The sequence below is a fragment of the Diabrotica undecimpunctata genome, chromosome 6 (assembly GCF_040954645.1).
Source record: "Diabrotica undecimpunctata isolate CICGRU chromosome 6, icDiaUnde3, whole genome shotgun sequence".
Taxonomy (NCBI): domain Eukaryota; kingdom Metazoa; phylum Arthropoda; class Insecta; order Coleoptera; family Chrysomelidae; genus Diabrotica; species Diabrotica undecimpunctata.
This window is the reverse complement of record NC_092808.1, coordinates 154679937-154693115: the sequence shown is the minus strand read 5'-3', so window position 1 is coordinate 154693115 and position 13179 is coordinate 154679937. Positions and strand designations below refer to the sequence as shown.

Sequence of the window (13179 nt, the reverse complement as noted above, 5' to 3'; positions counted from 1 at the left end):
ATATTTAGAAATATATGAATGGATATTTTTAAATGTTTTAATATCTTTTTATTTGTTTTCTTTTTTTATTCATGATATTTAATATTCCTTGGCAACTGGAAGCGTGGTTGTTCAAGATGTTTTGTGACCAACTATAGCGTTTTGTTTAGTTTCTTCAGTTTAGTAAGTTTATAAACTCATATTCTGGAGATAGTAGTACTCGTCACTCGAGTGATAGTATTTGATGTCAGATTATTTATAAAAGTTTAACAAAATCTCATAAACAAAAGTTATGAATTTTCCCACAATTTTGACAACGATCTTTCGTGTTACAATATTTTGCTACTATCTCTTCGAAGTAGATCTTTCAATCTGTAGCATCTGTGCTGATACTTTTTCTTCGATTGAAGCATCACATTCACACTAATCCCTGATCCTGTTCTTGTTTTTCTTCTTTCTTCTTCACAAAGTTGTTTAATATCACTTTTAAAGTTCCCAATATATGAAGTCAATCCTTCTTTTTTTGGTTTCAAAGTTTTCAATGACTTTACTATGAAACTTATCAATGCCATTAATAAAATGTTTTTCTGCAGATAACATATCTAAAGCATTAAGTCATTCTTCCTTCATGGTATTTCTAAGGAATGCTTTAATTCGTTTTAGCATCGTAAAACAGCGATCTGCTTTAGATGTTGACATAGGAATGGTAATTAAAATACATAAAAGTTTAATAGTTTCTTCTTCTTCTTCCTTCTTGTATGTAGGCTTTAAAGCCTGTTTCTTCTTTAATATTAGCCTCCTAAATTGTTTAAATTATCGCACCATCTTTTTCTTGGTCTGCCAATACTTCTTCGTCCATTTGGTGACTTATATCGTGCTATTCGTACTATCCTATCCTCTGCCATTCTACTAATGTGTTCGTTCCACTCCGTTTCCGATATTTAGATGTTGTCATACATTTGGTTCTTTTCTGCTGTTATTATATTGTATTGATTGGCTGTTGTATTGAAGGTGTGTGTTAATCTGTGAAGCTAATAGTTTCTTTTACATGTATATTTTAATCTTTTTTCATTTAATGAAACTGAAAGCAGAACAGCCCCAGAGGTAGTACTTAATTTGTCTCTCTGAGACATCTTCCTTCTTGAGCCCGACACAAAGATTCTCATTTAACGTATTAATAAAAATTCAACATAGCTCTATCTGTGTCACTTATATAGAATATAGAATGCTCTTAAAATCTTTCCCTTTTCATACGATCCAGTATGATAATGGTACATGACTATCTCGTCGAATAACCTCCGCTGTGGGTGGCGGAGGTTGTATTATGCACACAGTTGCCAGATTTTATATAATTTATGAAGATAAAAAGAAATACACACAAAAAAATTAACAGGCATTAAGATGTTTAAAACTAAAAAAAAAAATGTTTTTGCATAAAAATAAGGTAGTCCCATGGCTCTATAGGCCATGGGCCACCAATGCGTTAAATGATGAGACAGTTATGAGCGACTGTCTAATGATTTTGTGTTTGCTTGACAGGAACCATAGAAATAACTAGATACCATGCACTTTTACCAGTTGTAAACTTGGAATTATATAACAAAATGGATTTAAGTCGTCAATACCACATGCAGCCTACTAAAACTAAACAGTCTTCCAATTCATGAAATTTCTCTTTACTTCTAACCTATATGTTCTTCTCAGTAACACTCACCCAATATGTAGCATCCTGTCCGATGCTTAATTATCAAAAGTTTCGACAATTTGCAACATTAAAAACTTCCGAGCGATACAAGAGCAAAATCAATACCGGCGTGGAAGTTTGCACGTGATATCTCCAGCTGCTTTAATAATTAAACGTTTGTTTGAGGTTTGTATGCATTAATTAGCCTCATTGGGTAATGTTTTTGTAGCAGAAATTGTCATTTTGCTAATAATTAATTTCGGGTATAAAACAAACGAATTCCTGCATGATAGAGTAATTTAGGTCTGTGTATGATATAAAATTAATGATGCTATATGTTCTTGCATGGAAAACCAGGTATATTGGTCATTGGGTATATATCCTTCATACGGGATTTGTTATTTATGTATATATTCACTGAATTGTACAAGCTTTTATAAAATACATAGAAAAATGCTATCAAAATTGATTTCAAGATCCATGTAGTCCGACTGCTTCATTAGTCAGTCTTCTATTTTAGTTTCTTGGGTCACATTTATTGTATCATTTTGTTTGTGTTGTTTTTCCTCATTTTTATCATCTAACTAAACTTTATTGGTCTCTTCTTTTCTCCCTGATTTTGACTTCTATCTTTGTTAAAAATCTTCACCGTCTTCTTTTATTATTATGGTCATCTTAACTACATTTCTCCAATTTTCTACCTATGTTACCACGTTTTCGTATTGTTCTGAAGCTATTTTCTTGTTTCATATTAAAGTAATTACTATTTAAATGGGAATAAGCCACAATTAAAGGTTAAAGTAAGCTTATTGACGTTTCAATTTCCACTTCGGAATTTTGGAAAACGATTTCTGAAGTGGAAATTGAAACGCCAATAAACTTACTTTAACCTTTAATTGTGGCTTTTTTCCATTTAAATAGTAATCACGTTTCTATTTAAATTTCTGTAGTACTTTGTGTTTCATATCAGTAGACAATAAGCCACTTCTGCGCACTTTCAGTTTTGACCCTATTTTTGGTGGAGGCGCTGCTTACATAAACGTCACATAAATGTCACATAATACGTGACAATTGATATAATGCTTGATATTTAACACACAACGTGACATAATACGTCACACGTCACGTATTAAGGATTTTTAATTATATTTACTTCCTTTCATCCTTCGTTGGAGTTTCATAAATCATTTTTTTTATATCTACAATAAACTTTTTGTGCTTTTTTCCTGTTTCTTGTTCTTCTTCGTCCTTTATTTTCATTTCTCCTTAAGAATTAATATACCTTCCAATATAACGAAGATACATTTTTGAGTTTTTTGCTTTAAGTTAAGTTCACCTCCACAAAGACCATTTTTTATAAAAAGAACAGACAGTTGATGTAGGATATACACAAAGATCTTCCGAGTCACACAGTGAAAATGTCTATAAAGCCAAAAGATTTGTCATGGCTTGCGCAATGTGTCCTATTTTTATAATAAACAATTTTACATCACTTGTTAATTGAAGTAACTGATATCATTACTTGTTCTCTGACGCACATACCTCACAGTGGCATGCTTTATACCAATGCTCTGTTATTTTTATGTCCTCAATCATTGAATATAAAGTCGTTCGGTTCTTTTAACATTGCTACGCCTTGTTCGACGATACTTCCGTTTCAGTTATCCATTTTCTCTCATTTTCTTTGTTCGTTATGAAGATTTCATGCAGGTCATTAAACGCTGTTTTTAATTTGATTCATAATTCACGATTTCCAGCATCGAGCCGCCATCTTGGCCTCTAAATTGCGAGACGATCATCAAAGAGAGAAAACATTCGATACACATAGGCGTAGATGATTGAAATTTGAAAATTTAATGGCAAATATCGTGTGTTTTATTTCATAGCTGGAAGTACAACACCGAAAATTGTGATATGTTAAAAATACAATATTAGAGGTGGAATAATTTTAACCCGTTACCTTATATGACTCGATTTAGTAAAATAGACTCCATCTTTGGTATTAATTCATTTTCTTCTTTGATTCTGCTTCAATTTAGGTTAAACGATACTAAAGATATCTTAATGCTACTGTAAGTTTCGTCTGTCATGATTTTTCACGAGCAATTCTCCTCTGATTCAAAATTTAATCAACAAAATAAACCTCAGCGTGATATCGGTTCCATTTACAATATAGCTTCTACAGATATAGTAGAATTGTGAACATTTCCCGTTTTATAAGTTGAACCAACCTTATTTATACTTTTTCGATATTTTAACATTAGCAGTACTTTTTTTTAAAAACACTTTATCACAATATTTGATTATGGATAAATAGTAATAATAAAAAACCTTAATCGACGCGCCTACTTTGATTTTAATGATTACATATTGTAATGATTATCTATAACCTTCATTTGTAAGAAAGAATGTAATAGATATACATATATAGATATATTATATACATAAATATTACATGTTTCTACTGGGTTCTCTTATATATATGAAACTATGATTGATATATTGCATGGGTCTTAATATTCGATGAATTGCTAGATGAAGTAATATTTAAACTTAGTTTATCCTAATTTTCTATTCTTCTTTACTGCCTGTTGCGACGGGCAGCTGAAAAAGAAATCAGAGTTAATTCGGATATTTTTCACATACAATAAGAAATTCAACAACATTTTTTTATAGAATAGGAAATAAGTTAATAAAAGCAACACTTTAGTTTGACATTGACAACTGAAATTTGACGTGTAATCAGAAGCGTCACTTTATTGATTTGTCACTGTAACGATGTTTACAAGTTGTCAGTAGCAGCCAGTAAATACGTTTTCGAATTGAGAGACTAAAAAATTTATACAAACTAGCAAAAAAACTGACAATAACGTTAGATGCTTTAAGCAAAATGCGCGAATTTACTATTACTGCTGCCCCTCCACTAGCTGGGTTTCTAGGGTGAAGAACTTTATATATTGTGTATCTCTGATATTTTTTGGTTGTATCGGGTGGTCCAATAAGCCGATCTCTCGGCTATATATCAAAAACTATTCATGTTATAACTTTAGGAGAAAAAATTCCTTAGTAAAAGTGGCCAAGAGAAATCGCTGGAAATAACTTTCAAATTTCTCGGTTAACCGCTAGGGGGCGTAACCTGTGAAGAAAACTTTCAAAACCAGTTTATTGGGAAATATGCCCAAATATACCAAGTGAACTAGAAAGATGCCTAAATTCTACACAAAGTTGTTCAAGTACTTTTTTTTATTTTTTCAAATAAAGGGTGGGGGAGAGTGGGAAAGTATTTGTGGATAAATACCTATAACTTTGGTTAGTATTAACCGATTTTAACGAAATTAGTGTCATTAGAAAGAGTGTGGATGAATTAATTTACATCTACTATACAATAATTGCATTTAGTTTTAATTGTCATAGGTAGAGGGTACTTTCGAGTAGAAAAAATTAAAATTTGTTTTTCTTCAAAATGTTTAATAGAAACACCTATTTATTGTAAATTATAATGGAATTGGATTAAATTCGTAACAAAATATCGCAAACCGCATGTTAATAGCTTTTGTGGAACTCGAGATATGAATAAAAACGCATAAACAAGTAAGTATAGTGTTGACTCACCCTGTATTATAAATTAAATTAAAAAATAAGTCAGTAGGTACTTTCAAATTTTTTTATAGCAGAAGAATCTTAATGTTGATACCTATTTTGACTATTGTTATTTCATATGATTAAAAATAGTTTTTTCGAAATGAATTGACGGAATTCGAAATTGACGGGTAGTTCATATTGTTTATTATTGACAGCAGTCAAAACATTGTTAAGAAGTGTTATATTATAATTCGAATTGAAGATTACACTTTTTTCAATAGATATTAATATTGGTAATATTAGTAATTAATTATCAGTACTAATAATTCGTGAAGAGTATATCAAATGCAGAATTGTATGATTTGATTGGAGTTTATTTCGAATGTCACCAAAATGCCGCTATTGCCTCACGTATATATTCTGTAAGATATCCTGACAGGAGACATTATGACAAAGAAGTTTTTGAAAGAATGGCAAGAAGATTAAGAGAAACTGGTAGTTTTCATCGTCCTTGTTTTAAACGACGTAGTAGAGGTATGACCGAAGATAATTCAATCAATGTTCTTGCTTTAATTCAACAGAATCCACATATAAGTAGTCGGCAAATCTCTATAGAATTAAACATACCCAAAATTACTGTTCTAAGGATTTTAAAACATCACAGGTTGATTTTTCATATTATAAAGTGAACGTTTAGGTCAGAAACTTGGAATTCCCTTTAAACTTTAGATTCAACTGTTATTTTAATATTCCGATAAAAACGGCAACACGGCGCTTTTATCCTTTTATCCGTTTCTTAAAAATACTTATGCACGATTTATCTTGTGAAACAATTGTGGATTTTTCAAGATTTTTTTAGTTTTAGTAAATATAGTGGTTTCTTTTTCACCAATATTTGTTCTGTTTTTTAGACTGCATCCTTATCATGTAGTTCTCCACCAAGTTTTACATAAGAGAGATTTTGATGCAAGGCTGGATTACTACAATTGGATGTTAGGTCTGCTAGAAGAACAGCCGCATATCATGTCAAAGATTTTGTGGACAGACGAGGCTACGTTTAATAGTGCGGGTGGTGTTAATCTGCATAATATGCATTATTGGGCTGAAGAAAATCCGCACTGGATACATGAGGTGCAGGTTCAAGGCAGATGAAGTCTTAATGTTTGGTGTGGTATAGTTGATGGAAAGATCGGAGGTCCATATTTCTTTGATAGAACTTTAAATGGCGAAACATATTTGGATTTTCTGGAAAATCAGTTGCCTGTTTTATTGGAAGATATTTCCTTACAAACAAGAAGAGCTATGATATTACAACATGACGGTTCATGGTTGTTGTTGGTTTCTGTTGCAGTATGTGTAGCATGTTTGATATTGAATTGGGATCATTCTCTATTACTTGTTTTGGCTCGTTACGAGCTTGTAACAGACATATGTCTGGATTGGTTAACCTCTCTTCGTTGGTTTTGTATAGGATCCTCCATGTCTGCTGCCTTGTTTTGTGGTCTGAGTTTAGAGTTCTATTTATTTATCTACTTAACAAATACAATTATTGTTTGTAGCAAGTAAAAAAATACATAGTATATAACAAAGGAATATACAACGTAACTTAAACATATCACAAACAAGAACACATACACTCGCGGTCATAAAATCCGGGTCATCTTGAAAATTTCAAGTTTCTTCAATATATTTGCCTCTGGTGCAGTAATAACCTTTTTTTTGGCTAATGTATTTTTTATTTGTCATCAATGTTTGGTTTGAAAGAAAAAAAAAATGTTTTTTTATTGTTTTTATTAAAAAAAACAGAAAACAAATCAAATTGTTGATAAAACAGACATACGAAAAAATATGGAAAATACAGAACGTGGTAAAAAATCAGTGAAATTTCAATGACCAATATCGTGTATTGCCTCCCCTTGCTCTAATAACCTCTTGCAGACGACGGGGCATACTCTCAATTTTTCTTCGGATTACATGTTGTGGTATGTTATTCCAGTCACTCACTAACAGATCCTTAAGCTCCTGTGCGTTGTTAGGAGGAGGTGTATGGGTTTGAATACGTTTTTTTTAAATCGTCCCAGAGATGTTCGATGTGATTCAGGTCCGGAGACCTAGCTGGCCAGGCTACCCTCGTAATTCCAACTTCGTCCAAGCATTACATACTGATCCTGGCAACGTACGATCGCACGTTGTCCTGCATAAAAACGGCGTTTTCTCCAAGCCCTGCCATGTTGGGCATAACATGTTCTTCCGGAATCTCCGTAATGTACCTTTGTGCAGTTAGGGACCCATTTTCGATAAAGGGTAATTCTGTGTGGAAGTCGGAAGATATACCTCCCCAAGCCATGACCGAGCCTCCACCAAATGGCATTCTTGGAGCAATGCAAGCTTGTGAAAATCGTTCACCGGTTCTCCTCCAAACTCTTACACGTCCATCGGATCCAGTTAGGTAGAAACGGGATTCATCTGAGAATAACACTTTGCTACAATCGTTAATTCCCCAACGCGCGTATTGTCGAGCAAAAGCTAGTCGTGCAACTCGAGGCACCCGGCGATGTGGCGGTCCTCTAGCCATTACCCGAGAAGATAGTCAAGAAGAACGAAGTCTTCTTCTGACTGTTGCAATACTAAAATTGCGATTTCGTACTTCCTCTAGACGATTTTGATGCATAACCGCTGTTGAGGTCCGGTTTCGTAAAGACTGAAACACAAGGAACCGGTCATCTAGTGCCGTGGTCGTTGTTCTTCGTCCAGAGCCAGGTCGCCTTGTTAGCAAACTTGCCTACTGAAAGCGTTGAAGCACTCATTGAACCGTAGAAAGGCTTATGCCAACAGTTCTTGCGACTTGCCATTGAGTGTGACCGTCTTCCACAAGTGCAACAATTTGTGCCGTTTCAACAGTCAAAGGCATTTTGGTCAAAAAATAAACTAATAATGGCACTAATAAACACTAATGGTGGCAATAATAAACGTGTGCCCGTTGCATTTGAACAGAAAGTCGAAGCACAAACGAGACATTTAAAACAAGCGGAGTTACAGGTAGCGTTCATTTTGGGAAGTGTGCACTTTACCGCGAAATTGGTAATATTGGAATTCTTTGTTACAAAGGAAACCGCAACAATTCTCAGAAACATGCATTAGTTTGTATTTGTGTTCTTATTATTTACGATAAAGCTCGTTAAAAATGAAATATCGGTGATTTTCAAGGTGACCCGGATTTTATGATCGCGAGTGTATTAAACAGAAAAAGATTTATGGCAAAAACACAGTAAGCAGTTCAGTGGATGTTCTGCAATGAGTGTCATATATTCTTCTGAGCAGTAAAAGCAATGTTTTAGAAGATATAGTTTTATAACTTTTTCGAAACCATTACAGCTTAGCTGTTTAATACTTTTTGGTAAAATATTGTAATAGTTATAAGGCAATTCTTATCTGAGAGACGTAGTCTACAGCGATTTGTTCGTAAGTAGTGACAGTTTCGCATATTGTGAAGGAAAACACTAAGACTGCTTTATTGAATGTGCCAGTTTTCTGCGAATTTCAGTTAGAACTTGAAATATCAACAGAGTTGGTAGGAGCATAATTTTGAATTTGATAAAGAAAGGTCGACAGTGTTCTAGATAACTAACCACTGCTAAAATCTTGATAACTTTCTTTGGCATTCTAAAAATTTGAAGTGCATTTTTTGAATTGCCCCATAGTTTAGGTGAGAGTGGAATAAAGAAAAATATGCCATTTTTAATGTTTTAAAGTTAACAACCCTTGCTAGTTGGCTAGTTCTGTAGATTTTTTTCTTCTTTGATTTTCTTCGCTTTGCCAGTGCTCCGAAAAACATATGACGTCATATAAATTTTGATCCGCAAGAAAACCATTTGAAATACACTGCAAATTAACATGAAACATGGTTACAGTACTTTGTCTCTTTCTTCCTCCTCTTCTTTATGTGCTGAAATTTTTTTTTTGAAGTTAAATATCCTAACTGCAGCTTTTTTGGGCCAAGTATTAGGTCTGTAGACTTCGTCAGTTTTATACTCCACACATAATATACCTTATGTATTGATGCAACTATAATTAGCTGGTTAAATCCGCAATAGATTAGTTAATATATCATTAGCAGCTAAAAATATTTTCATTAGCATGATAATCCTTTAGAATTCAAAAAAGTCCTACCCCTGGTGTCCAGTGTTGAATTACACCCTTAGATGAAAATCAAGTCAACGCAAGGGCGTAAAATTACACTTTTATTCGATTTTATGCGAGCACTAAAGCTTAATATCCAATAAAAAGACAAGCAATGACGGATGAGATCGATGGAGCTTTTTTAAGACTTATACTGTCAAATAAGATGATTTACGGAGGAACATAAGACGCAGTATGTAAAACAAACAAAGAGATGGCGACGAATGTGAGAAATAGGAATTCTATTCATTCGATATCCTTCCTTAAATGTGTTTTATGTCCTTCAGCCGTTTGAATATTTGAAAGGATCACTGAAAATAGTCGTTTAGTTAAAAAAAGGACAACAGCAAATGTTATTAAAGTTGACCATACTCTAAACAAATTATCATCCATCAATCTCTAGAAACTAATGATGAAACATGATAAAATATTAATTATAAGAGCTATTAATTTTGTTTTTCAATGAAAAACAAATAAAATTATTGATCCTCATTATATAAAGTAATCTTTCAGATTCGTTTGCTTTATGTTTTCAGAAAAGGGTTATGTGAAATTATTAATATAATTTCAGATCATTCTCCATATTTATTTTTGTGTTCCGTAAAAGTCTGCCAGTGTTCTTTGTTTATTTGTCTAACTAAAGTATTGGTAACATTTCTGATTCGTTTATAGTGGTTGTATCCCTGTTGTGTTTGTTGTGTTCTGTGTTGTAAAAAGGCTTTCTTCTTTTTTTCATATTTCGTCTTCACTTCCTCTCTAAACAATGGTGTTTTTTTATATGTTATTGTTCGTTACTTTTTTCTCTCCAAATGATTCTTTTACTGTGTTAATTATGTTATTTTTAAGTTTTTCCCAGATTTCCTCGATGTTATCATTTTCTAATATTTCATTCCTAGCGATCTTCTCTGATATTCTTTTTCTGTATAAGTATTCCGTGGATTCCGTATTTAGTCCTTTAACTTCGATTTTGGTATTGAGGTTGGTAATTATATGAATGATAAGCGAAACAGGCAAATGGTGGGCCTACAGGAAAAACTTTAATATTGTTTTTTCGCATGTGAAACACTAACTTTTTACCCTTTTATCTATTAAACTTTTTTTGAATTCAATGATGTTGCACAATTATTAACTTCGACATTGATGTGAAGTTTACCACAAATATAATGCTGGAAATCTAATTGTAAATTTATAATTAAATTGAACTGGCTGTAAAAAAATGGAACACCCTGTATAATTATGAACTTTTCTCATTACGAATTAAATCACAGTAAATAAAAATATTAACAAAATAAAACCGTATCTTACCTTTCTTATCTTTCGTTGGCTTGGCACCTTTTGCTTTGCATTTTTTCGTTATTTGTCTGGTCTGCTCGCATGATGCATCACTGTTTGGTTTCAATTTGTCACTCCTTGTCATCTGGCTTTGCGCGTTACATTCACCCCATGTTCCTTTCTCGTATCGACACGCTGCAAATAAAAGAAAAAACAACGTTTAGTGAGCTATATCCTATCTGCATAACGGCCAAATCGAGTTCGTTTGATATAAAATGAAAATATGGCTGTTAAACAAAGTGAAATGAACGATTGGAAAAGTTAATATAATAGTATCGAATAACAGGGTTATTTTCTGTTAAATGCAGACTACCAGCTCACAACATTAATGTTTATCCTGGCAGAATTGATAAAGTTTGAAAGTGTACAAAGGAAAATACTACAGTTGAGTGAGATCGTTATTTTTGACGAATCGATTCTGTCGTATTTGACTCCCTGATTGGAATGCATTGCTTCAATTTGTTTATTTCATCAGTTTTCTTCTAAACTAAGACTGCTGATTATCGAAAGAAATTTTGATTTTTAGTATAAAATTATTTTTGATTACGATCTATATACGAGGTTATTCGATATATACGTTGCCTGGCATTATTCTAATAACTTTGTTGGGAATTCGAAAAAATCGTTTTATAGAAAAAAATTATTAAAATCCTTTATAAAAGGTATATAATTAAAAAACCCAATCGGGCTATATCACAACAACAAAACGTTTTCGGAATCCATATTCCATCATCACTGTCTAGGTGTACATTTATAGTGTATTTTTATGTATGAGAGAGTAATAAAAGAATAAATTATGTATGCAAATCCCTAAACTGTTGATACGGGTGACTCAATGAAAAACAGATATTTGTCAACAAGTTTACAGAAGTATATAGGAAAACAATTTTAAATTGAGTATGACCACCAGGTATAAAGGTTGGAGCAGAATAGAATACAATAGTTGTGAGGGTTACTAATCCCTAAATAAGGTTGCCAGTGTCGGAGTGATGGAGGTTAACAGGTACTAATGAATTTGCAAGAAATGTAAGATGTTTATTTTATTGGTTATATATAACCAATAAAAGTTTAGTAAGTACCTACCTATTTGCAAAATAAAGTTTAATTCTTTAGATAAAATAAAACGTTTTATTTTATCTATTTGAAAAATAAAGTTTAATTCTTTGCCTATTTGCAAAATAAAGTTTAATTCTTTAGATAAAATAAAACGTTTTATTTTATCTGAAATGAGTGCATTCCACGAAGTAAGGGTTTCAACAATCAAACATTTAATTCTTTAATTCCAGGAATCTACGACAGTAATTGACTAGATAATTACCTTCTAAACTTATTCCACAGAAAATGTGATAGTGGATTTTTCCATTTTGTATATAGGAAGGTCCAAGTGGCGTATTCAAAATTCTTAACAGTTCACTAAAAGTAGGTACTTCAGTTGCAAGGTGCAGTTTATTGTGTATACTAGTGTTATGGAAAATTTGGAAGTGCCGTGTAAACGCCGAAAAATTGGTCCTCTAACAGTTAATGAAAAAACATTAATATTTAATTGTTTTAAATCATTTACAGACAAACGTTTATGTGAAAGTGTTGATGAGACCGTTGAGTTAGTTAGCAGTACACTTGGTGTTGGGAAATCTACGATTTACAGAGTTATTAAAGAAGAGAAATGTGGTAGTTTTCAAATGCCACGTAATGCTCCAGGGAAACCAAAATTTCAAATAGAATATCATTTTAAAGAAGGACTTCGACGGAAAGTGCATGAATTCTTCTTTAGACAAGAATTTCCAACATTGGATAAAGTTCTTGTCTCAGTTCGAGATGATAAGGATTACCCAGAAATGAGTCGAAGTACGTTATGGAAACTTTTAAAAGAAATAGGCTTTCGCTGGAAAAAGAATCCCAGAAAGTCTATTTTATTAGAAAGAAGCGATATTGTCATATGGAGAAGACATTTTCTAGGAACCATAAAGGAAATGAGAAACCAAAAAAGAAAAATATTTTATCTTGATGAAACATGGATCAACGAGGGTCATACACCAAATAAATTTTGGCAGGATGAAACTGTTACAAGTCAAAGGCACGCTTTTGTAAATAACTTATCTACTGGTTTAAACCCACCATCAGGAAAGGGACGCAGGCTGATAATAGTACATATTGGCAGTTCAGACGGTTTTGTTGAAGGTGGTTTATTAACTTTTAAATCAACTCGTACCGGTGACTACCATGAAGACATGAACGCTGATGTCTTTCAAGAATGGTTCGAACAAATGATAGATCTTCTTCCTAAGAACTGTGTAATAGTAATGGATAATGCAAGTTATCACTCCAGACTTATAGAAGGACTGCCCACAACCAAGTGGTTAAAAAAAGACTTGCAGAATTGGCTGAGTTCAAAAAATATTACGTACCATCCCGGATCTATGAGA

At 32.7% G+C, this 13179-nt stretch overlaps 1 protein-coding gene across 4 annotated transcripts in view; it reads right to left on the bottom strand.

Annotated features, from left to right (window-relative positions):
- Positions 1-826: 826 nt before the first annotated feature.
- Positions 827-13179, bottom strand: part of LOC140444165 (uncharacterized) — a 275749-nt gene continuing 263396 nt past the window's right edge. For all 4 annotated transcript variants that reach the window (XM_072535863.1, XM_072535864.1, XM_072535862.1 and 1 more), the window contains exons 4-5: positions 10730-10891; positions 827-4267 (exon numbers count right to left, since the gene is read on the bottom strand). In XM_072535863.1, the coding sequence (XP_072391964.1) occupies positions 4245-4267; positions 10730-10891 (185 nt within the window). In that variant the 3' untranslated portion in view covers positions 827-4244. The remainder of the gene's footprint in view (positions 4268-10729; positions 10892-13179) is intronic.